Consider the following 22,914-nt stretch of genomic DNA (forward strand, 5'->3'; position numbering starts at 1 on the left):
TGGGGCTGCAGATTAATTAAGTTAAGTTAATTAGGGGATTTAGTTAGTTAATGAATTAATTAACTGGGTGTAGTGTAGGGAGGGAGAGAGGGGGTAGGTATTGGCTATTGGGGGATGGTGACACTGACAAAACAAAGAAGCAGAAGAGGAAAGCAAAATGGAAATTGTGGTGGTCAGATTAATGTTATGGAGGAAACTGACGTAAGAAGTGTACTTATGATTTGGGTGGTGATATCATCAGATTGTTCAGATATCATCTATGAGAGAGAGAGAGAGAGAGAGAGAGAGAGAGAGAGTTGACCTGACCCTACACAACTATTAAAAGTGAGCTTTTTGAATTATTTGGACATGTTTTAATTTTCCAAGTCTAGTTTGTTCAGGTTCTGGGGCTCTTTCTGACTAGTTGCTTTCTATTGTACTTTTTATTAAAATCATGTTATTGATTTGTACTGAATTGGGTTCTATTCTATAAGAAAATACCAAAAAACATTTTTTCTTTGGTAGTAGAGGAGCAATGAAAATCTACAGTGCATTTGCAATGCTTCCGTTTTGTTATTTTTTCATTACCAACTATCATTTTTCAGGGGTAAGTACATTATAAGTACAAAAAAATTCGAGTTTACTTCATACATATAAATTATGGGTAATTATAATTTGATATTTACCATTTACCTTTACCAGTCTAGACATGTATTCTTCGTCCAGAAGTTTATTTTGTTTATGAATTATCTTTTCTGCACGAAATTCATAATTTTTGTTGTGGCCAAATCAACATAACCAATTGCAGCGATCTTTGTTTTTGTTTATGAGTGTTGTATAAATAGGTATTTCATTAATCTTTGGTTATTAGAACAGCCTGGGCTTCTTGCCAAGATAATTGAACAAAATGGGATTCTTTGCCTTTAAGTAACACAACCAAAATGGGATTCTTTGCCTCTAAGTAACACAACTGTACATAACTATTCTTGCGCCATTCCCTTTTTCACAAGCATATCGTAAACCCTATCAACTTTGGATGGTTCAACCTTGAACAGACTATGGGCATCAGATTTCTTCTTAACATTGCCATTCTCAATCTCAGTGGAGATGATCTGCAGCATGTTTAGATAATGTGATGGTAGGATTCTCATCTCACTGCAAAGTCTTTGTTCCTGCATGTATTAGACAAACATTTCAACAAACAGAATTCGCTTTCTACGCTAAAGCATTAGACTCTGAGATTGGCTTTCTTACGGTTTCTGAGAGTAAATCGGCCCCGACTAGGCCAGTTATGTCCCAATAGTCCAAGGAGCTGGAAATGGCTTGCGTAGTTGAAAATGAGTCCTTGCTAACAGGATGCAGACCTGTGGATCCCTTAAAAGCTCCCCGAGGACTGATCTGCAAGCCTTTACCAGCCTGAGAGCTTTCTTTGATCCTCAGGTTACTTTCTTCATTTCCCTTCTTTCTCTTCTCCTCAAGGTATCTGCTTGCTTCAGCAGCTGTCCTACAGCCAGCTGTTCTAGCCTCCTGCATAATGAATGCAAAGAACATAAGCAGAAGCCATACAATATGATGCTTATTATTTTGAGCAGCATAAGTCATGTTAACTGTGGGAAGCCATGGTGCTTTTCACTTAGAACGATGTAAATTCATGTGATACCATTACTTACCGAACTAGATCAACCAACAGTCATAGTATATATAGAGGGAAATGAGGTAACAAAAATACAAGTGTGAGGCACACGCATCAGACCTGAAGATCTAGTATTCTTTTGACAATCTGTTGTTCCTCAATGATACTCTTGAGCAATTCCTTGTGCTCTTCATTTGAGTGGAACCGCATGAAAACCTTGAAGCGTTGATATATTTCTCTCTCTTCAGGTGAGAGGTTCTTCTCAAAAGGGTCAGGGTACAGCAGATTTCTTTCAAGTATGAAATCCTTCCTACGTTTCCTCTCATCAAGCCTGCCCAAATTCCCACATATTATTTGAGTATATCAAGGGGAAAAAGGGAAAATTGGACAGCAAGTCTAACTCATTTTTATAGTGAGGATATTACTTATATGAAAGTATGCATGAGATGTGAAGGAATAGGTTAAGGAAATTCCTTTGAACCTAACGAAAATAATCACTTTATCTTGGTATACTTTAACCTCTTCCGTTTCAAAAACTTTTGTGAATTAGAAAATGTATCCATCGACCTTGAATCTACCAAAGTAACCTTATAAGTACCTCTTTGAGTAGACGTGTAGAACTCGTAGTTTCAATTCCCGGTCAGCATTAGTGTCAGAATCTTTAAATTCCATATCTGCCAGTATCTGCTCAGCATCGTTATCATATTCAATTTCAAACTCTTGTCTCTTGAAATTATAGCCACTAAATTCTGTTATAGAAGGTCCCTCGTCCCCTAAACTCCTTAGTTTTTTCCCTCCGACGCTCCGATCAACTTGAGATTCTGTTGACAATGTAACATAGAAATGAACATCTCTTTAAATCAATACATGACATAAATTTTTTTTTTTTATGCATTATCTATACAATAATAGTAGCGTAAGATATAATCCAGCATACCTTCCACTTTATAGACTTTAGTCTCATCCTTAATCTGCGCTTTGTTGGATGCCTTCTTCACAGCACCTAGGACCAGACCCGAGGCATCATCTAATGCAAAACACAAAATTAGGTCTCTCCATTCATGCATAAACAAAAACACATGATAAATGAAATTGCTCAAGAACCAAAAAGCCTCAACAGGGTTGATTGTTATACCAGCAGTTGAGTGGGATGAAGATTGACAAGCTGGATTCTTTTTCGATTCTTCACACCTGATCAAGCACAAAAAAGAAAGAGAGACAATTTAAAAAAAGAAAATGTGCAACAAGAACTTGAACCAATAGTAGATACAACATATAATAAAATAGCCATACTTGACTCCTGTGGAAAAGGGGGACACCTCTTTCAACGTAATCTCCACAAGCATGGGAACTTCTACAAAGGAAAAAAAAAAAGAACAGATTGAGATGGACATTTTAAATCCACAAAATGAAAATAAAGTATATGTCTATAATGACAGTATGAAAGTGACCATCATCACAAGCGACTTCAAAGAAGAAAAATGAACTGCCTCATTTAAAGGATTATCAGTCTCTACGAAAAACAGATACACAGAGCAATCTACGAACATTGAGCAAGTCTCATCACACCTACTGAATGGTTTGATCTAAACTGTTGGGGCATCATAAATCATAAGTGATACGACAAAGCATATAGTTGCTTGCAATGCAAGATCACCATAAACAAAGTTGCTTTTCATGCTCATCTAATAATACAATCATTGCAAACTAACCTTTCTTGATTTCACCCGAGCCCTTAGCCAAGGCAAGAAGCTCCTCTCTGCTCTTTCCCATAACATGAGACATGTCCTAGGTGGATATTATGAAAATTATTAGAGAAAATTCTGGTTTTTCCTATATGATGTTTATGTGTGTATGTCACATGTGTGTGGATACATTAATAAGAAAACTGGTCTTACTGGTAGAGGAAAGCGCGGAGAGTTCATATATATAGCTTTAAAATGGTCAATACAATGTTGTCTGCTTTTTGTTCCAACATGTTCAGAAACTTCGGTCCAGTTCCCAAATCCATACATTTCAATACCCTAAAAAGTATGGTCAAAGAACAAGAGATATTAGACACAGGTTTATCAGTTTGACAAAAAGAAAAAGACACAGATTGATCAGAAGCATTATAAAAAGAAATCAGCAAGTTTAATACCTCAAGCAATAGCATCTCTTCATCTGCATTCCAGTCTGGACATAAAAGTGGAAAAGACAAATTGTCCTGTTTTAAAAAACAAAATTCCTCAAATAATACATGCACGTTTAATAGTCCATGTCATATTCAAAAGCATCTCATAATCTTCGATGTGATTTCATATAGGAAGCAGAATAAAAATTTACTTTAGGAGGAAAATCTCATATATAATTAAATGAATGAACAAGCTCGTAAAAATACTTTCTAAACAAATAAAAATAATTACTCATAGCTGTTTAGACACAGAATTGAGGTGAATTCAAATGGGTTCTGTTGCTTGCAAGGAAAAAATTCTTATCTGCATGCAGTATTTAGAGCTTCATTCGGGTCAGAAAACCAATTCAATCTTTTGCCTTTTAATGCATTTTACTCAAAGGTCGTCCTAATCTTGCCACTATCCATTTCCAAATTCTAAATTCTGTTCTGGATATTAACAGAATATCTAAAGCTAAAATAAAAATAAAAATTTCTTCAAGCAACCATCCCTGCAACAATTTCTATTAGTCTACGATCACTTCACTAGAAACGTTTAACATTCACAGAGCAGAAACATATCAAAACAGTAACTTTTGATATAAATACAACGGTACTCACCATAACCCTGTACGGATGATTGCATTTGTGAGGTGTAAGTTCAGCTCCAACGGAGAAGCACTCAATGCAAAGGTCAAAATCTGGGCACACCACACACTTTATGCGAGTTTTCCCAGATATATCTTTGTTGCAATAATTGCAGTGGTAGAAAGCCCCTTTGGGTTCGCTAGTTTCTTGGGCTACAGCTTTCTGAGCTGTGCTACTGTTCTCTGCTGGCTCTGCACCTGAAGCTGTTCTCTTTCTTTTGCCCCTACTGAAAATTACCCAAAAAGGAACTAACAGTTTTTTGTGACCGAAATTGAGAAATTTTTACGACTTAATTATTGTCTGATAAAGCTTAAAAATTTGAAGCGAAGTGATAGGAAAATTGACTAACCTCTGGTTGTGATTGTCTACAGCGGGATGCGGAGCTGCTCGGGACCGACCCATCGATTGAATTTCACGAAGAAACGAAGCAAATGAGAAACCCTAATTTTTACGGGTGAAGATTGGGAATTTTCGGTTTGGGCCAATTGATGATGTGGTGGTTGAACTGGGTGCGTGTTTCATTTCCTCTCCAGTGATGTACGTGCGCCACGTAATTGGGTTTTCATCCGACGGTTCATAAAAGGAATACGTAGAACGTGTTTCTTCCGTCCGATATAGTGCGGTACACGTGTCGCTTAGGGAGTGCTTTCCACAGAATAAACCATGGTGTAGGTTCCGTACGATTAAAAACTCGTTCTTTTGAGGAAGAACGAGCAGTGAAGGCAGGCGTTCCCGCTAAGTCGCTTGCAGGTGTCAAATTGCCGTAATTTGATTTTGGAAATCTCTAACCCTAAGTCCCTAACAGTCTTTCCCTCCACATCCCTCTCAGCCTCAGCAACGCCGCCGCCGCCACAGCCTTCTCTCACTCTTTAGGGCTTCGTGAGCATCGTCTCTGCTCGGTAATTATTCCTCTTTGCTTGTTTGTGTTCATTGGAAAGTTGGCAAAGTTGGCAAAGTTTTGCATAGATGGAATTGGTAGGGCACAAAAGTTTTAGATAATTGTGTTTGTGAAGTGATAGAGCCGGTTGCTTGGTTGAACCCATCTGGTCAGACAGTTCTTTTTGCTATTTATTGATATTTGAGCATTCAAAGTGACTGCCTTTACTTAGACCTAATTGTTTGTTCACCTTCATTTAGCACACTGTAGAATGTAGAATTTCTCTTTGACATGTGAGGCATTCAGGATGACTGCCTTTTGTTTTTAATCGTAATGGTTTTCTGCTATATCTTTTTTTTTTTTTCGTTTTTTGTTTTATTTCTGTTGCATCTTGATTTCTATGAAGTTAATTATATCATAAATCATTTTTCATATCACATGTTCAGAAATGGTGGGACTATCCATAGGAGAAAAGCATTTTATACAGGGTGGCATTGCTCAGGATCTTCGTTCTGATGGCCGAAAAAGATTGACGACTCGACCCATCTATGTTGAAACTGGAGTCATTTCTCAGGTTAATATTATGTCATGTGTTTTTTTTGAAAGGAAGTTTTTTTTTTTTTTTTTGGCCTAAAGGGTTTGAATTTTGAATTATAGAATTTCCTGTGTGACGTGAAAATTTTACTTACTTTGTTATAATCTCCGTTCTTGATGGCGTCCATGCAGGCAAATGGTTCGGCAAGGGTCAGGATGGGTGCCACAGATGTCATTGCCAGTGTGAAGGTATCATTTAGTCTTGGCCTGAAGCTCGTACTAGTGATTTTAGAATGTTATGACTAAATTTACGTCATTTGTTTGTCTAATTATTTAAATAGCCCCTGCTGTTCTGAATATAATATTTTATCGTAAATTTGAATGAGTTCAGGCTGAACTTGGAAGGCCGAATGCGTTGCAACCTGACAAAGGAAAGGTCGTTGTAAATGTTGATTGCAGTCCCACTGCTGCACCAATGTTTGAGGTTAACACTTTTATTATCCGCTTCCTTCTCATTTTTTTACTTTGTCAATTGAGGCTTACATCTTGGTTTCTGCAAGATCCTCTACGAAGTACAATTTTTGATTTAGTGGAATTCATGCTCTGATAAAATACGAGGGCGCTATGGTTGTCTATTTGTAATCCTATTAGGCAATCTGAACTTTTCCTGTTGGTGTACATTGCAATGGATAGTAGGAACCTATGTGTTTACGCTTCTTGTAAAGCTGTTGTTTTGTTGCATTTCTACAGGGTAGAGGGGGTGAGGAGCTGTCAGCAGAACTCTCAGTTGCTCTTCAATGTTGTCTCTTGGGTGGTAAAAGTGGATCTGGTCTGTATTCTTATTGAACAGTGAGATAAACATAGTAAATTTGTTGTACCATTGATGTATGATCTCTTTTGGCAATAAATATTTCTTCTTTGTACAGGCATTTCCATATAACTGTAAAGTTGATAATATAGGTGTCTTTGTCTGTTCCAGGTGCTGGAATTGATCTCTCCTCTCTGGTAGTTGTGGAAGGAAAGATCTGTTGGGATCTTTACGTCGACGGCCTTGTTGTTAGTTCAGATGGGAATCTGCTAGATGCCCTAGGTGCTGCTATAAAGGTACTTGATATTTCTTATCTGTTTTGATATGCTCAGTTTATTTCTGTTCTGTAAATAAGGACAACAGAGCATATTTCTGGCTGTGGATAAAGTTTGGAAAAGAAATTACTTATCTTTTAAAGAAACTGATGTTCCCAAAGGCTGCTTTAAGTAATACAGGTATCCCAAAAGTAAATGTTGCAGCCGGTGCATCAGGCGATGAGCAACCAGAGGTTGACGTAAGCGATGAGGAATTTCTGCAATTTGACACATCTAGGGTCCCTGTCATAGTTACATTAACAAAGGTGACATGAGTTAACCATCTCTTCTGTCCTTCAGCAAACTGCAAATGTTTATTGTCTTGTATTGATTGCTGCCCATCTGTTTCTCAGGTAGGTCGGCACTATATTGTAGATGCCACTTCAGAAGAGGAATCACAAATGAGCTCGGCTGTTTCTATTTCCATCAATAGGCAAGGCCACATTTGTGGGTTGACCAAACGGGGCGGTGCCGGCCTAGATCCAAGCATCATTCTTGACATGATATCTGTGGCAAAAACAGTAAGTGAGCAGCTGATAAACACTTTGGATTCTCACATAGCTGCTGCTGAAGCTGGCGAAGAGGAGTCGTGACATAATTATAACCTCTGATATATTTAAGTAGGTGGGTTTTGAGCAGGTCCTAGGTATATGAAAATTGTAATGCTGATAACTTTACATAAAGCTGATGAGACCGTTTGATTTGTTGTATGCATATGACACCTTTTAACCAAAATTAGCATCAGCATAGTATGGAAGCTTTTGCAGTTCAGGTCTCTATTGCAGACATTATTTTTCATTGATGCACCAATTAATTCTTCAATTAAACTTACAATCTACCACAGTTATGTCTCGTATGGAACCATGTTTAAGGCTTGTTTAAAACAAAGACACAGAGAATTGTTTACATGAACTTATCTGGAACACGTTCAAGTGCATGGCTCAAGAGAAAAGGAGTTAAATTAAACCAATGAACAAAGGCCTCTTACAACTCAAGTAATAATCCGCATCCAAAACACCGTAGAACGTTCTCTTTGAAAGGTACAAGGAAAACAATGTACACCTTTTATATGTTATTTCCGAATGTTCAGTATTCTTCCACTACTACAGGGGAGAGAATTTTTGCCATGTCAAAACCTTGAGGGATGAGGCGTCTAGCTTCCATCTCACTGCATAACAATTTTACCATTTTCTCGTTCCCGCATCTGCATAGTCCTTGACATAAATCAGATAAGATGCTTGAATCAAGAGCAAAAGATCTATCAAACATTTCTTTCAAGACTTCAACTGCTCCATCAAAATCCCTGTTATTGCAGAAGCTAGATATCAGCATGTTAAAAGTATGCTCATCGGGATGATAACCACTCCTTATCATGCTTTTACATAACTTGAAGGCATGATCCGAGTTCTTTCTCACACACTGCCCCTCAATGAGGGCAGAAAAGGTTGAGGCATTTGGGATAAAGCGCTTTCTATCAAGTTCTTTAACCAGATGTGCAGCTTTCTTTGTTTTACCCTCCTTGCAGAGTCCCAATATCAATGCATTATAAGTCACGATAGTAGCATTTACTTGATTCCTTGACATCTCCTCAAAAAGCCTATTGCCCATCTCGCTATTACCTTCTTGGCTGTACCCTTTTATCAAAGTATTGTAAGTTACAGTATCCGGAGCAACATTCATGGCTTTCATCTCACTAAAAATTCTGTTTGCTTCCTTTAGTTTTCCTTCTTTGCAAAACCCATCAATAAGTGAGTTAAAAGTAACCACACTCGAGTGCAATCCATTCTTCGCCATCAAGTTTTTGAACTTCAAAGCCGAACTCAGAAGACCCTTATCACAGTGTCCTGCAATCAGCGTGTTATATGATACAACTGTAGGACTAAAACCCATGCTGTCCATCTTCTCAAGGACCTCAACAGCGTTCTCTAATTTTCCCAATTTACAATAAGCAGATATAACCATATTAAGAGTATAAACATTCGGTGAAATCCTACAACGCTGCATTTCTCTATAGAATACCAAAGCAATATCAGCTCTATGTAAATCAAGCAACGAGCTCAGATATGCATTGCAAGACTCTACTGTTGGGAAGAACCCATAATCCTTCATCTGACAAAATATGTGTGTGGCATTCCTAAATTTCTTCATATGCGCAAAAGTCTTGAAAAGAGAATCGAAAACACGAGGAGAAGAATCAGACAAGCGGTACGAATACAATATTGCTTCAAACAACTTGGAAGGCAAATCTATCGAACCCGAGACAAAAACCTTTCTCAAAATAGACTCTGCAGACTTGAACTTCCTGTATTTGGTGAGAATGTGGAGAATCATGGAGTATGTTTCAAGGGTAAGTGAAGTGGGGTTTTGAGCTGCAACCCAATTGAAAAACTCAAGGGAAAGAACATAGTCCTGCTTAATCTTTAGCAGTATATGTTTCACTCTGAAAGCAGTTAGACCATTGGACAAGGAATTGAGCTTAGCCCAGTCAGAGTGAATTAGATGGCTGTTTGCAACATTCACAAAATCAAGGTCCTGCCCTTTGGGTTCAGGAATTGTTCTGTGGGGAATAGGAAGTGGATTCCAATTCCTTTTTCCAAATTTCCCACAAGTTGTGGGGCTTGTAAAGGTGGGTTCTTTTGCAATTGAATTGGGCAAACTAGAAAACTGACGAAATGGGAATTTGTTCATACTTTCCTACTGTACCACGTATAGAACTGGGTTTTCAGAAATGAAATTCTTGGATCAATTCGAGGGTTGATATCAAGTTTTGACCTACAGATTCAGAAAACTGAAATTAAGTGTAGCTGGGTCTTCGAATCAGAAAACTGAAATTAAGTGTAGCTGGGTCTTCGATGAAATCATTGGGAACGAAGAGCATGGAACTGGAGAAACGGGCATGAGCCACTAACCTTAATTGAGGCAGAGGATGAAAATGGTGGAAAATGAGTTCTTCTGAGTCAGCTTCACCGAGGCATTGGCGATGGAGCAGAAGAAGCAGCAGCGACATTGAAAGTTGGGCGTTGCAACTTTTATTTATTTATTTATTTATCAAAAGATACAACTTGAACGAGTATAATCTGATTCTGAACTGAAATAGCGTGGTGTTTGGTGACTCTACAATGCTCGAGTTATATTATAACTAGCGTGTGCCAATTGGTCTTTTTAAAAAAAAAAATTATATACATTTATATATTTTTCATATGCAAATATATAGATATTCAAAATATAAATAAAAAAATGGAAAAGAATGTGGGTGGAGTGGAGTGAAGTGGGAAGTAAAAAGAGGAAGAGGAATGTGTATGAAGTGGGGACTAACTTCCTCCATATAATTACTTAGGTGGAATTTATTTTATATTTTATAGGGTTTTAACATTTTACCCATATTATATTAATTTGTAGTCTTTTACCATTTTGGTTAATCAAGGATATTTTTTGGGTTTTTAAATATTTTATTATTAGCCTCTCCGCAAGCGCTTCAGCGCCAGCGAGAGGCTTTTAAAAAAAAAAAATTAAATTTATTTTAGAATTTAAAAATAATAATGGGTAGTTGGGTTTCATAAAAATAGGATTCATTATATGATTTTTTTTCTTTTAATTTTAATTTTTTTAATATGAAAAAATGAGAATTTACCATATTTGACAGGACCCGAACCAAATTCCGCTTTGGAATTCGAGTCGGACCATGTGCGTGTCCGACACTTGCCGAATGTCGGGCACAATTGACCTATTTGCCCTTCGAACTGTATTTTGACCTTGACTCCTGCCGAAAATTCGGCAGAGTCTCCCCTGTAATTTGCTCAATTCCAAAATTTACACATGTCAAAACGAGCAACAATATCTACACAACCAACTGCTAGCATACTTAAGATACAATTCACAGTCCAGTTCTCAATCTAGGGCAAATATCAGAGCAATTATAATAGTTTACAGATGAGTTAATCCTTTTTCAAAACTAAACTTTTGTAACAAGAAGGCACGGAAGGCAAGATGGTCGGGTGGTGGATTTCCTGTGCACGCTACAGCCTGGGGGCGCAAAACATTTGAAAATGTGAGTGGACAAAAATAAAGGTTCATAAAATATCTTAAGAATATACTAACCCCCGTTGTAAAAATAGTTAAGTAAAACTGAATATGTACTCTGCATTTGAAGCATACTAAACTCACGGCATTCACATGCTGAAATCAAGGTATTTATATATTTATATAAATATACAATCATATTCAAGATCAATAAAACTTGCATGAAAGCATTGAAATCAAAACTTGCATAAAAACACTGTAATCAAACTTGCATAAAAGCAATGTACTCAAACATTGCATAAAAGCACTGCAATCAATTTAAAACTACCACTCGGGTGTACCCCTTTAATTCCGTCAATTCCCCTGGCAGGTCTCGGTGACACAAAGTCAACCCGAGCCGCAAACTGGCAGGATTCAGGGGACCGTAGTCAGCCTGATCCTCAATCCTGGCAGGTCTCGGTGACACAAAGTCGCCGCAATCCTGGCAGGTCTCGGTGACACAAAGTCAAACCAAGCCGCAAAATTCTGGCACTCACGGTCCGGGCGCCCTCGATACTCGTGAGGCAAATGTCAAGTGCACTGACAAAACTGAGGGTAAACTGGATGTCCGTAGACATCGCCATAACTGAAGGCAACATATACTGAAAACAAACTGTTTTTGTACTGGGTACCCACGGTGGTTTAAAAAAATATAAAACTTCTGAGAAAATATAGTATATAATAATATTTCTGAAAGATCTGCTGTATAACTGAATCTCTGCTGTCATAAGAAAATATAAGGTTTCCGAAAAATCAGATAAATAACTGAATTGTTGCTAAATCTGGAACTATGCTGCCATTTTATCTGATATAAATCTCAAACTCTGCTTTCTATAACTCTTTAGCATATTTAACTAAGCAGTACAAAAATAAAGATATTTGGCTTCACAAAACATGCTAGGAAAAATTCACAATCAATAAAACTTATTCAAGATCAAATAATGAAACTCATTTGCATGAAATCATTCATAAAAGAAAAGTCCACTCACTCCTGGTCCGAGCTGGTTAGACCTCCTGAAGGTCCCTCCTGCGGGTTTGCCTGGTCCCGGGTGTCTGGGTCGACGAAAATGGTGGCCGGAGGAGGGAGATCGGCAGCTTTGAAGTTTGGACGACGTCGGCCGCTTCTTCTCCAAATTCCGGCGAATCGGCGGCGGCTGGCGGCGGGAGGTGGCTGGGGTAGGAAGAGGACGTCGTCCCGGTCGTTTTGGTACCGGCCCCGTCCACAACCGTGGTCGGTGGCCGAAGTTACAAGGTGAAGAAGGAGGAGGGGCGAAGAGGTCGCGGGAGAGAGAGAGAGAGAGAGAGAGAGAGAGAGAGAGAGAGAAAGCTGGTTTTTATAAAAACCAACTTCGAAAAATTTACGATTTTGCCACTGAGACTCTTTTGACCATAACTCTCTCGTTACAACTCCGATTCGGGCCCACTACATGTCTATGAACTCATTTCACCGTGCTCTACGCGATGGCGTAAGTGGAATTGTCAAATCCTTCTCGATCAAAAAGTCACCTTTTCTTTAATAAAATATTCTGAGGGCAAAATTGTCTTTTCTCAAAATAAATTACTAAGTAAATAAGAATTTTTGTTTTGGGTTATTACAATATTACCCTCATTTAATTAATAATTTTAATTCTTAATGTTTTGATTAACCAAGTGCATTTTCTGGTATTTTGAATGTTTCACCATTCTCTGCCTTTGTTTTATATATATAATAGCCCCTTAGCATGTGCCAATTGGTTTTCTTTTTTCTTTTTTATTTCATTTTTAGAATTAAAAAAGATAATGGGTAGTTGTGTTCCATAAAAATAGGATCCATTATTTGATTTTTCTTTTAATTTTAATATTTTTAATGTGAATTTATCATATTATCCTCATTTAATTAATAATTTTAATTCTTAATGTTTGCATTAACCAATGACATTTTCTGGTATTTTGAATGTTTCACCATTCTCTGCCTTTTGCTTTATATATATAGATATATAGATTCTCTACTTAGTGTTATATATATATATAGATAAGTAAAATTAATATGGTCCAAAGTGTCATTTTTTTTCCCTTAATTATTATTTTCTATCATCATAATACCAAAAAAATAAGATCATTTTAATGATGACTTAAATGTCGAAATGGTCCCTGTGTTATATCTCATCAGCCAATTTAGTCACCGTGTTACTAATTTGGCCAATTTAGTCCCTATGTTTGTATATTTTAGCAAATGTGGTCCTTTTCTCAAAATTTTGTTGAAATGGAAGAAAAAATATATTTAAATTGATTATAAATATTCAAATTCAAATAATAATAAAAACTTAATTATTAAAAGTCATGTTCTTACATTCTGTCGCAAAGAAAGTTATTGAGTCAATCGTATTTTCTTGCTGCAATCATCTTTCTTCTCAATCATCAGCTCACAATGTGTACTTTTTGGGTTGAAGTGGGTGTAGTGAGAGTGGCTATGGGTTTAGGAGGTGGTTGAGGTATGAGCGTGAAATTGGGGGAGGTAATTTTTTTTTAATTAATTTCATTTTTATATTGAATTTGGATATTTTATAATTAATTACAATTTTTTTAAAATTAATTTTAAATATTATTTTTCAGTTTTTAACAAAATTTTGACGGAAAAGATCACATTTGTTAATATATACAAACACATGTACTAAATTGGCCAAATTAATAACACATGGATTACAATGAGGTAAAACACATGAACCATTTTGACATTTAAGTCTTTAATGATTTAACAGAAAAGTCATGCTTCATCCATGTATTAAATTGTTTTTGGTAGAGGTTTGGAGGGTTGTTGGCTTGCCAAGAAAAGTTTCTGCCCTTTCTCATGCTGATGTTATGCCTTGGCTTGTAGGTAATCTTGGTGCTAAGGCTTTTTGGGGGGCTGACATCTCGTGGCACACTGTGTTTGTTTTTACTTGCTGGTTTATCTGGAAGTGGAGGAACCATATGATTTTTGCTGAGCAGAAGGAGTTGCCTAATTGTCTTCAGAAGATTATTCAATTTGCTGTGAATGATTGGCTTCATTCTATCAATTGTGTTATGGCCAATTCTACTAAAATTTAGGTGGAGCTTGCTTGGGTGCATCCTGGGATTGGAGCTTTTAAATTAAACGTGGATGGTACTTGTAAGCCTTGGTCTGGGGCAATTGGTGCTGGGGGTGTTATCCATGATTCCATGGGAGATTGGGTTGGTGGTTTTTTTATGTGAATTTGGGGACTGGTCAGATTTTGGAAGCTGAGCTATGGGGGCTGTTTTTTGGTTTGCAGCTTGCTGTAGTGTGAGATCCCACATCGACCAAACGGAGAGGGGGTGATGTGCCTTATATGGCACACCTCGCATCAAAATAGTAGGAGGCCTTTTGGGAGCTCACTGGCTTCGGGTTCGTAGGAACTCCGAAGTTAAGCGAGTTGGAGGCTGGAGCAATCCCAGGATGGGTGACCACCCTAGGAAGTTGCTTCGTGAGCTCCCAGAAACAAAACCGTGCGGGCTGGTGAGAATGTAGCCAGGCCCAAAGTGGACAATATCCTGCTACGGCGGAGCCGGTCCGGGGTGTGACAGTTTGGTATCAGAGCCACTCTGCCGTGTGGTGCGAGTGTGGCGACGAGGACGTCGGATCCCTTAAGGGGGTGGATTGTGAGATCCCACATCGACCAAACGGAGAGGGGGTGATGTGCCTTATATGGCACACCTCGCATCAATATAGAGGGAGGCCTTTTGGGAGCTCACTGGCTTTGGGTTCGTAGGAACTCCAAAGTTAAGTGAGTTGGAGGCTGGAGCAATCCCAGGATGGGTGACCACCCTGGGAAGTTGCTTCGTGAGCTCCCAGAAACAAAACCGTGAGCGCTGGTGAGAATGTAGCCAGGCCCAAAGCGGACAATATCCTGCTACGGCGGAGCCGGTCCGGGGTGTGACATGTAGCTCGTGGGATCTCTAATCTTGTGATTGATATGAATTCAGCTCTTGTTGTGCATCTCATGAAGAGTCCTGATACTTTTGGTGGCCACCTTCTTGCTGGTCTGTTAGCTAGTTGCTGGGATTTTATAAAGCTGATCTGTGATTGTGATCTTCAGCATGTTTATCGTGAGCAGAACTGCTTGGCTGACTGTTTGGCTAATGCTAGCTATAATCTGGACTTAGGCGTGTGTTGGTTTGACTCTATGCCTCTTTGGGCTGAAGCAGCTTTGGTTATGGATAGGATTGGGGCTCTCTAGATCCCGTTTTGTTCCTGTTGTGTAGGTTTTGTTTGGGGTCTTTTTTCCCCCGTGTCATCCAAAAAATAAAATAAAAAAAATTGTTTTTGGTTACATCCATTTATTAAAATTTTCAAAAAAACTACTATGTCAAATAACAAATTTTGATAAATTTCAATAATAGAAACAACTAACAAAAGAAGCCACCAAACCTTACAAGACAATAAAAACACCAAACTATAAAAGACTACAAAACCAGCAAAACAAAAAAATAAAAGAAATAAAAGTAATAAAAGTCGTCAATAGGGTCTCACTTAGTGAAAAAAGGTCTTAATTTGCAGACCTGAGACTTCAGGTTCGAATCCCCGTGCCATCATATTTGTGTGTGTGTGTGAAACTATAGCTTGTACTATTAAATAGTAATAAGAGTCGCATAGACTACATCACTAAAATTAAGCATGATCAAGCAAAGGACCTGCTATTAAAGTGGTTTAGAGCAAATGCTCTCTTTAAGAAAGGTTTTGGATTTGAGTTCTAACATCCATATAATGTGTGTGAGTTTAATATGTTATCGCCCCTCTTAATAGAAAAAATTCTTAAAAATACATGATCCAAAGCCAAACTCACAGAACCCAAAAGAACTAAATTTCTAAAACAATTGATATGCCCAAATAATAAACCACTCATTTAGCCTCGAAAAAAATGTAGAACATGAGGCAAATTTAGTGGTGGATTCATGATTTTAAAAATAATTAGGCAAAACTTACTTACTAAACTCAACTGCACAAGTAAATTTTATTAATAAATATAAAAAGTTACATTAGTCAAGGGATGTAATTAACCTTATCCTCAAATGCAGAAAAGTTGATGCCAAAAGATAGAGAATAGGACAGATGAATTGGGCGGTTATAACGTTTCTTTTATTACTGTAATTATTTTTTGGGTTGGGATAAAGATATGTACTTTGTTTGGATGGAAAATGTGACCGCCCTCCATGTAGAACCACCACTGGACGTATTTCAAACAAAAAGGCCGAACTGACATGACTCAGACCAAGTCACCACAAGATTTTTTTCACTAACCTAAAAAAATAAAATGGAAATAAAAGATAATGGAGGAGGGAAATGCCACTACTTTTAATAATTATAGACAGCAATGTTTGTGGTAATGATTAGCTGGAGAAAGAGATCGATGTTATATGCAAAAGGCTCTGACTGTGAAACATTGTTTCCAGCAAGATAATTTTGCAGACGACTTGACTTCGAGTCTTAGAGTGATTGATTTGGCTTCATCACCGCTCATCAAGCATCCCCATTTTCCTTGATTATTTTGCATGAGCTGTGCCTATAAAAGGAGGTGGATGTCGAGATCCTTAACTACGTAAGAGCCATAAGCATTTCCATAATCAGAAAACATAGCTGTGATATGGGAATGGAATCGTGGCCGTCAAAGTTTATTTCTGTACGTTGTTTTCTTTTGCCATTACTCAATGCCACTCACTGTTTTTTACTTGTACAGACTCAGGCACTTGGCCAGGTTGATGAGTGCTCAGCCTTGCTGCAGTTCAAGGAAAGCTTTGCAATTAGCAAGTCTGTTTCTGCATATCCTCTTGCTTATCCGAAGGTTGCATTTTGGACGCTAGAAGGAGATCAGAATCGGAGTAATTGTTGTTCATGGGATGGTGTAGAGTGTGATGAGGACTCTGGCCATGTTGTTGGCCTTGACCTCAGAAGCAGCTGTCTTTACGGTTCTATCAATTCCAGCAACAGTCTCTTCCGCCTTGTTCATCTGCAGAGGCTTGACCTCTCAGATAATCACTTCAATTTCTCTGAAATACCATCAAGGTTCGGTCAAGATCTTTCGAGTCTAACATATCTCAACCTTTCAGATTCCTTGTTTTATGGCCAAATTCCATCAGAAATTTCAATGCTATCGAAGCTGTCTACCCTTGATCTGTCTTACAATTCTCTGAAACTTGATCCTGATATTATCCCTTTGAAACTGACCAAGGGATACATGAGAAGCCTGGTTCAAAACTTGACCAACATAAAACAACTTCATCTTAGTGAGGTAGGTATTTTCTCTACTGTGCCTGATATCTTGGTCAATGCATCTTCTCTCACATCTCTCCAACTTGACGACTGTGTGTTGAATGGGGAATTCCCAGTAGGTATTTTCCACCTATACCAAACTTAGAGGTTCTTCATGTGAGTTCTAACCCAGAGCTAACAGGCTATTTTCCCATCTTTAACAGGAGTAATTTCTTCAAGAAATTGGGTGTTGCCCACACGAATTTCTCTGGCCAACTTCCTGGCTCCCTCGGAAACCTTCATGCCTTAAGTGTGTTGGAGATCGCCTACTGTCAATTTTCCCCCCTTGTTCCATCTTCCCTGGGAAACCTTACCCAACTCAGTCACCTAGACATGTCTTTTTTTTTTAGGGGGACGAAAATCCTAGACATGTCTTCATTTGAAGGCTTTCCAAATAATTTTTCCACATGCCAAGTTACTGATTCTTGGTCATGGGTTGGAAAGCTAACCAAGCTCTACACTTTGGGCCTTGAGAATACCCGCATAAAAGGAGAATTCCTATCTTTTGTGGCTAACCTGACCCGGTTAAGTGCTCTAAGCCTCATGGGTAACAATTTTCAAGGAGAAATTCCTGGGTCACTCTTTCAGCTCAAAAATCTTGAATATCTTGACCTTTCCTCTAGTAACTTGAGTGGGTTTGTTGAGTTTGATCAGTTTTCCAAGCTCAAAAAGTTGAAGGTCCTTCGATTATCAGACAACAAGTTATCTCTGCAGAGCAAACCCAATTTGGGTGCTACTTTTCCACAGCTTGAAGTTCTGGAGTTGATTTCGTGCAACTTAACAAAGTTTCCAGAATTTTTAAAAAATCAATACGAATTGTCGTTCCTAGACCTTCGTAACAACAGCATCCATGGGCGAATACCAAAATGGGTGTGGAACGCAACTAGAGAAACATTGTTCACTCTCCACCTCGCTCATAACTTCTTAACAGGGTTTGACCAAAATCCAATCATTCTCCCATGGCAGAATCTAGATTTTGTGGATCTCCAGTCCAATATGTTACACGGATCATTGCCAATTCCACCGCAATCAATCAGAAACTATGTTGTCAGAGACAATAATTATAGTGGAGATATTTCGCGCTCCTTCTGCAACTTGAATAATTTACAAGCTCTTGACTTGTCCAACAACAGCCTGAGTGGCATGCTTCCAAAGTGTTTGGGGAACTCCAGCTCTCTGGAAATATTGGACCTGCACCACAATTCTTTTCACGGCAGTATTCCTCAAATATGTCCAGGCAAAAATAGTTTGAAAATGGTTGATTTAAGTTACAATCAATTACAGGGGAAGGTGCCAAGATCAATGGCCAATTGCACTCATTTAGAGTTTCTTAGCCTTGGAAACAATCAGCTGAGTGACATCTTTCCATCTTGGTTAGGGGCACTTCCAGCTCTACAGTATCTCAGTTTGAGGTCCAATGGTTTTCATGGCATGATTGGGAAGCCTGCAACAAACCATGAGTTCCCAAAGTTGTGCATCATTGATTTATCTAACAATGGTTTTTCAGGTAAGTTGCCCTCCAACTACTTAGACAACTGGAATTCCATGAAATTTGTTGACGATGAGAATCACCAAATTTATTTTCGAGTCTCTCCGACGTCAAAGAGGTCAAATACATATGCAGACTCTTATGATGTTCCATACTCGATCACGACTACTGCAAAAGGTGTTGAGTTGAAATATGATGCGACCCCTTATCAGCTTAGGTTGATAGATTTCTCAAGTAATAGATTTGAAGGAGAGATTCCAGCAGGTATCATTGGGAATCTAAGAGCCCTTCACTCGCTTAACCTTTCCAACAACGCTCTCACTGGTCAGATCCCCTCATCTTTAGGGAACTTGACTGCTCTTGAATCGTTGGATCTCTCCCAGAATCAGCTCTCAGGAAGGATCCCCGGTAATTTGGCACAACTCAATTTCCTTGCATATTTCAATGTCTCCCATAACCATCTTTGGGGGCCTATACCACTTGGCCAACAATTTGGTACATTCCTAGAAGATTCATACCAAGGAAACTCAGGTCTGTGTGGAAAGCCATTGTCAAAGAAATGTGATAGCTCAATATCGCCACCACCATCAATCTTTGAAGAAGATGAAGATTCCGGGTTTCAAATTGCACTAGATTGGTATGTGGTTCTGCCAGGAGTTGTTAGTGGTCTAATAGTTGGAGTGGTTGCGGGGAACTTTTGGACAAGCAAGAATCATGAATGGTTTTTAGAGAAATTTAGCAGGAAGAGGCAGCCAAGAGGCACACGGGGGAGGAGAGGACACAGAAACTAAGTACTTATTTTAAATCCATGTTTATCTTGAAGCTGCTGCTGTTGTTTGTTTGAATTCTTGTATGGGCTCTGGTGCATTCTGTTTTATTACAATAAGGGTGGTGGTGTAATTTGCTTGTATTAATTTGTGGTGCTGTAAGTTGCTTGTATGAATTTGTACAACAATGTTTGTAATATGTTTCTGTACGTTTTCGACTAGCTACGAACCACATTTCATGTTTCCTGTTTGCTTAGTTTCTTTGATTTCCTGTATTGTTGTTCTTAATGAATTTGTACAACAATGTTTGTAATATTTGGATGCTTAATGCTTGCTTTGCAGCCAGTATATGTTGCTACTATCAACTTCTAGTAGGTGATTTGCCAACTCTCTTGAGGTTCTTCTCTGCCTTCTCTGTTCTTCTCTTGATTCTTGTTAAGAAAGACACATGATTTTAAAAATGTTGAACCCAAAATTTTACTTGCATTGCTGCCTTGATTTACTTGTTTACCACCAGAAGATTTTTGGCTGTATCTTGTAATCACTTTGTAAGATGAATTAGGAAATTCCCTTCCATAAATGCCCCATGAAAACTTTTGAATGACCAACAAACCCTCAATATATCCCATGGCAAGAACAAGGCCACAAAGAAAACCTACAAGCATTTGTGGCTAAATTTCCCAAACAGGTGAAGCCATAGATTCCACAGTGGTTCACTTGTAGCTAAGAGAGCAGTTAGGCTACTATGTCAACTCTGGCTGTAATTTTCATTGTTTGTTTTCCAAGTCTTTGTTTGGGGTTGGATATTGCATAAAGTCTGAGTTAGCTAGTGGTGTATCTGCCATAATTCCCAAGGAAGGAAGGGAATCCACATCTTTCAATAAACGATATGCAGACATCAATGGCACGAGTCTGACTGGAACAATGCAGAGCGACACACATGAAAGAAAACCTACTCCTTGAATTATCAATGCAGACGATTGACTTGACTCCAAGTTGTGACATTCACGGCGATGCAGGCTGATGCTGTTCCACGCAAACCTTAATGAAATGATTCTGCACAGGACAACCAAAAAAAGCGATCTCTGAAAGGTTTAAGTAAGAGCTGGCTTTGCAAGACTTTTATGGTCCTTCTCAAGAGCTCACTTTCACCAGTCAGTTAGATTACTTGACGACAATGCTCGAAGCCTTTCATGGGGCAAAAGCTAGACTGGCCTTTAATAGCTTGACTTCATGTGGTGAGCGCGCTTGCCTTTGAAACCAGGCACTGACTCGCCACGTGACTTTCCTTGTTTTTGACTAATATGAATCTTCTTCTTTTTTCCCTCTTTTGGTCAAATAATCGTTATTATTTGTACATTAGAAATGGTTGGGTTTAGCATATGGGCAACATGACGTCTTGTTTTTCCCATTTGAAAANATAATGCAAGTCTATGAATCGTAGTTATTCTTTTCATCACATAGATACCATCAAATTTGTCAGTAAATTCTAGTCGAAAAGGTATTCCGTCACTAGTTACATATATTTTCTAATTCAGGATTGGCCGAAACAAATAACTATAGTAGGCAGCACATCCAACATTCCCCAAAGTTAAGTAGATTTCGATAGGGCCAAAACGTATACTGATTCGACAACATAATGTATGTACCTTGTATCTTTAACCATTCCTTCAGAAACCCCATCTCTACATTTTCATTTTGCAACTGTTTCGTAGAGAAGAAAGAAGAAAATACCCCGAGGAAATGCATAATTAGATTGAGGAAATGTAAAATTTACTGACATACCTACTTGCGGATGGAAATGTAAGAAAGGATTTCGTGGAAATTTGGTGGTTTATATTAACACAGAAAAATGTAATTGACTGAAGACAAATATGTTACTACGGCTTTCGTAGCCCCCCGTTGGACCTGTTTTCGTATAAAAAGTCAAGAAATTCCTGACTAGCGAGAATAAAGATCTCCTAACTTTTTTCACATGTAAACCAGACCCGCCTAGTTTGAAAGGCTCAGCAAGAGGCAGTCTCTAGTCCAGTCATTCGGAAATAGATTCAAGCCCATCACTTAGGGACCTTCGTCCTGGTGCTCTGCCATTGAACTACTCTAAACAGGTAAATTAACTGAACGATTGGCATTTAGGAGGGAAGGAAGACAGAGAGTGTGGTGGGAGAAGACGAGGTAGAGGCCGTGTGGCGAGCACGCTTGCCTTTGAAACCGGACGCGTGACTCGCCACATGACTATCCTTGTTTTTACTAATGAATCTTCTTCTTTTTTCCGTCTTTTGGTCAAATAATCGTTATTTGTAAATAAGTAATGGTTGGGTTTAGCATCAGGGCAACATGACATCTTGTTTTTCCAATTTGAAAATATAAACAGGTCCTTTTACAGCAAATTTTAAACCTGTGCATTCTTTTATGCAACGCAACACACACAGACATCAAATTTCCACGCATCACATACCATGTCTAATTTTGCACTCACTTTGTGAATGCTTAATTTTAAAAGAAAAAATAATTGAAGAGATCAAATCAAATGTATCATATCAGCTATCAGCTAAATATCACAATCAATAACATCGTTTTTCCCCTATAACACCAAGGGCCTAGATGGCAGAAAACGCCACAATAATATTTAATCCAACACAGATTCCCTGCTCCTCAAGTACTTACATTACATGTTATTTTCTACTACATGTTCCTCCTTCAATCCACTTCTTCTTTCTTTTCTTTTCTTTTTTTATTAATTTTTTTATTTTTCGGTTTGCAGTCCTTGGGTTTTTTTCTGGTTGGCTGTCTCATGCTGCCAAGGGCTTATTTCCTCCTTGGCTTCTATCAGCAAAACCCATTTCTTTCAATCAATAACATCGTTTCTTTCAATCACAGTCATTAAATAAATAAAAAGATTTCACGTAATAAACACATTTCTTTCACCTCCCACACATCAAATAATTCTCTTCGATACTGGTTTCATCTTCTTGTTTGGGCTGTTTCATGCTAGCTGCACTCTGCCCCTTCTATGGGTTCATAATCCTCGCACTCTCTGAGAGTCATAATCACCACACACTACATAAGGATTTTGATACATACAAACTATAATAGAATCCAACGTACAAATTAATGTCATTGATGAAAACACAATAAATGTGGAGAACTTACGGAGTGAAGCTGAATGTGAGCATGAACTGGCCACAAGCCTCGATATCCATAGGAAGAACAGCTGAATGTAATGTCTTGATCATATGTATTCCATCTTCTCGAACAAATATTTGAAAAGTGGTGATACAAATATGTTGAACCTTGTAAAATTCATAATTAGTGCCAGTCTTAACATGAAAAAAGTCTTGGTTCCCCAAATGAACGAAATAGTCACTCTC

General features: G+C 38.3%; 4 protein-coding genes across 7 annotated transcripts; 2 read left to right on the plus strand and 2 right to left on the minus strand.

The window, feature by feature from the left end:
• Nucleotides 1-810: 810 nt before the first annotated feature.
• Nucleotides 811-5,082, minus strand: LOC117620904 (transcriptional adapter ADA2a-like). Of its 3 annotated transcripts, none has more exons than XM_034351150.1 (12): nt 4,762-5,082; nt 4,386-4,635; nt 3,753-3,818; nt 3,511-3,636; nt 3,325-3,400; nt 2,906-2,966; nt 2,748-2,803; nt 2,550-2,639; nt 2,211-2,433; nt 1,733-1,943; nt 1,234-1,506; nt 811-1,151 (listed from the first exon to the last, which is right to left on the minus strand). In XM_034351150.1, the coding sequence occupies exons 1-12, from the start codon at nt 4,812-4,814 to the stop codon at nt 960-962; spliced, it is 1,677 nt and encodes a 558-aa protein (XP_034207041.1). In that variant the 5' UTR covers nt 4,815-5,082; the 3' UTR covers nt 811-959. The 3 variants fall into 3 exon arrangements, with proteins under 3 accessions (XP_034207041.1, XP_034207038.1, XP_034207042.1); XM_034351147.1 differs by having other exon boundaries at nt 4,386-4,638; XM_034351151.1 differs by lacking the exon at nt 4,762-5,082 and having other exon boundaries at nt 3,753-3,787; nt 4,386-4,527.
• A 38-nt stretch (nt 5,083-5,120) lies between these two features.
• LOC117620906 (exosome complex component RRP42-like) lies at nt 5,121-7,716 on the plus strand. The gene is made up of 8 exons (XM_034351154.1): nt 5,121-5,311; nt 5,736-5,863; nt 6,016-6,072; nt 6,215-6,307; nt 6,574-6,652; nt 6,803-6,927; nt 7,068-7,211; nt 7,299-7,716. The coding sequence occupies exons 2-8, from the start codon at nt 5,738-5,740 to the stop codon at nt 7,536-7,538; spliced, it is 864 nt and encodes a 287-aa protein (XP_034207045.1). The 5' UTR covers nt 5,121-5,311; nt 5,736-5,737; the 3' UTR covers nt 7,539-7,716.
• A 170-nt stretch (nt 7,717-7,886) lies between these two features.
• Nucleotides 7,887-10,025, minus strand: LOC117620905 (pentatricopeptide repeat-containing protein At4g26680, mitochondrial). 2 transcript variants are annotated; one of them, XM_034351153.1, is made up of 2 exons: nt 9,855-10,025; nt 7,887-9,717 (listed from the first exon to the last, which is right to left on the minus strand). In XM_034351153.1, exon 2 carries the CDS (start codon nt 9,631-9,633, stop codon nt 8,032-8,034), a length of 1,602 nt encoding a protein of 533 aa, XP_034207044.1. In that variant the 5' UTR covers nt 9,634-9,717; nt 9,855-10,025; the 3' UTR covers nt 7,887-8,031. The 2 variants fall into 2 exon arrangements, with proteins under 2 accessions (XP_034207044.1, XP_034207043.1); XM_034351152.1 differs by having other exon boundaries at nt 7,887-9,733.
• A 7,631-nt stretch (nt 10,026-17,656) lies between these two features.
• Nucleotides 17,657-19,567, plus strand: LOC117621909 (receptor-like protein 19). Its single transcript, XM_034352438.1, has one exon. It carries the CDS (start codon nt 17,657-17,659, stop codon nt 19,565-19,567), a length of 1,911 nt encoding a protein of 636 aa, XP_034208329.1.
• The last annotated feature ends 3,347 nt before the right edge of the window (nt 19,568-22,914 follow it).

Source organism: Prunus dulcis, chromosome 3 (assembly GCF_902201215.1).
Source record: "Prunus dulcis chromosome 3, ALMONDv2, whole genome shotgun sequence".
Lineage (NCBI taxonomy): Eukaryota > Viridiplantae > Streptophyta > Magnoliopsida > Rosales > Rosaceae > Prunus > Prunus dulcis.

Coding starts and splice junctions, on each gene's coding strand:
- LOC117621909 (XM_034352438.1), top strand. CDS start 17,657: ATGTCTTCATTTGAAGGCTTTCCAAATAATTTTTCCACATGCCAAGTT.
- LOC117620904 (XM_034351147.1), bottom strand. CDS start 4,814: ATGGGTCGGTCCCGAGCAGCTCCGCATCCCGCTGTAGACAATCACAAC. Junction 2,434..2,549: donor TAAAGTCTATAAAGTGGAAG/GTATGCTGGATT, acceptor CATTGTCAACAG/AATCTCAAGTTGATCGGAGC. Junction 1,507..1,732: donor AAAGAATACTAGATCTTCAG/GTCTGATGCGTG, acceptor TTCATTATGCAG/GAGGCTAGAACAGCTGGCTG.
- LOC117620906 (XM_034351154.1), top strand. CDS start 5,738: ATGGTGGGACTATCCATAGGAGAAAAGCATTTTATACAGGGTGGCATT. Junction 6,928..7,067: donor CCCTAGGTGCTGCTATAAAG/GTACTTGATATT, acceptor ATGTTCCCAAAG/GCTGCTTTAAGTAATACAGG. Junction 7,212..7,298: donor TCATAGTTACATTAACAAAG/GTGACATGAGTT, acceptor TCTGTTTCTCAG/GTAGGTCGGCACTATATTGT.
- LOC117620905 (XM_034351153.1), bottom strand. CDS start 9,633: ATGAACAAATTCCCATTTCGTCAGTTTTCTAGTTTGCCCAATTCAATT.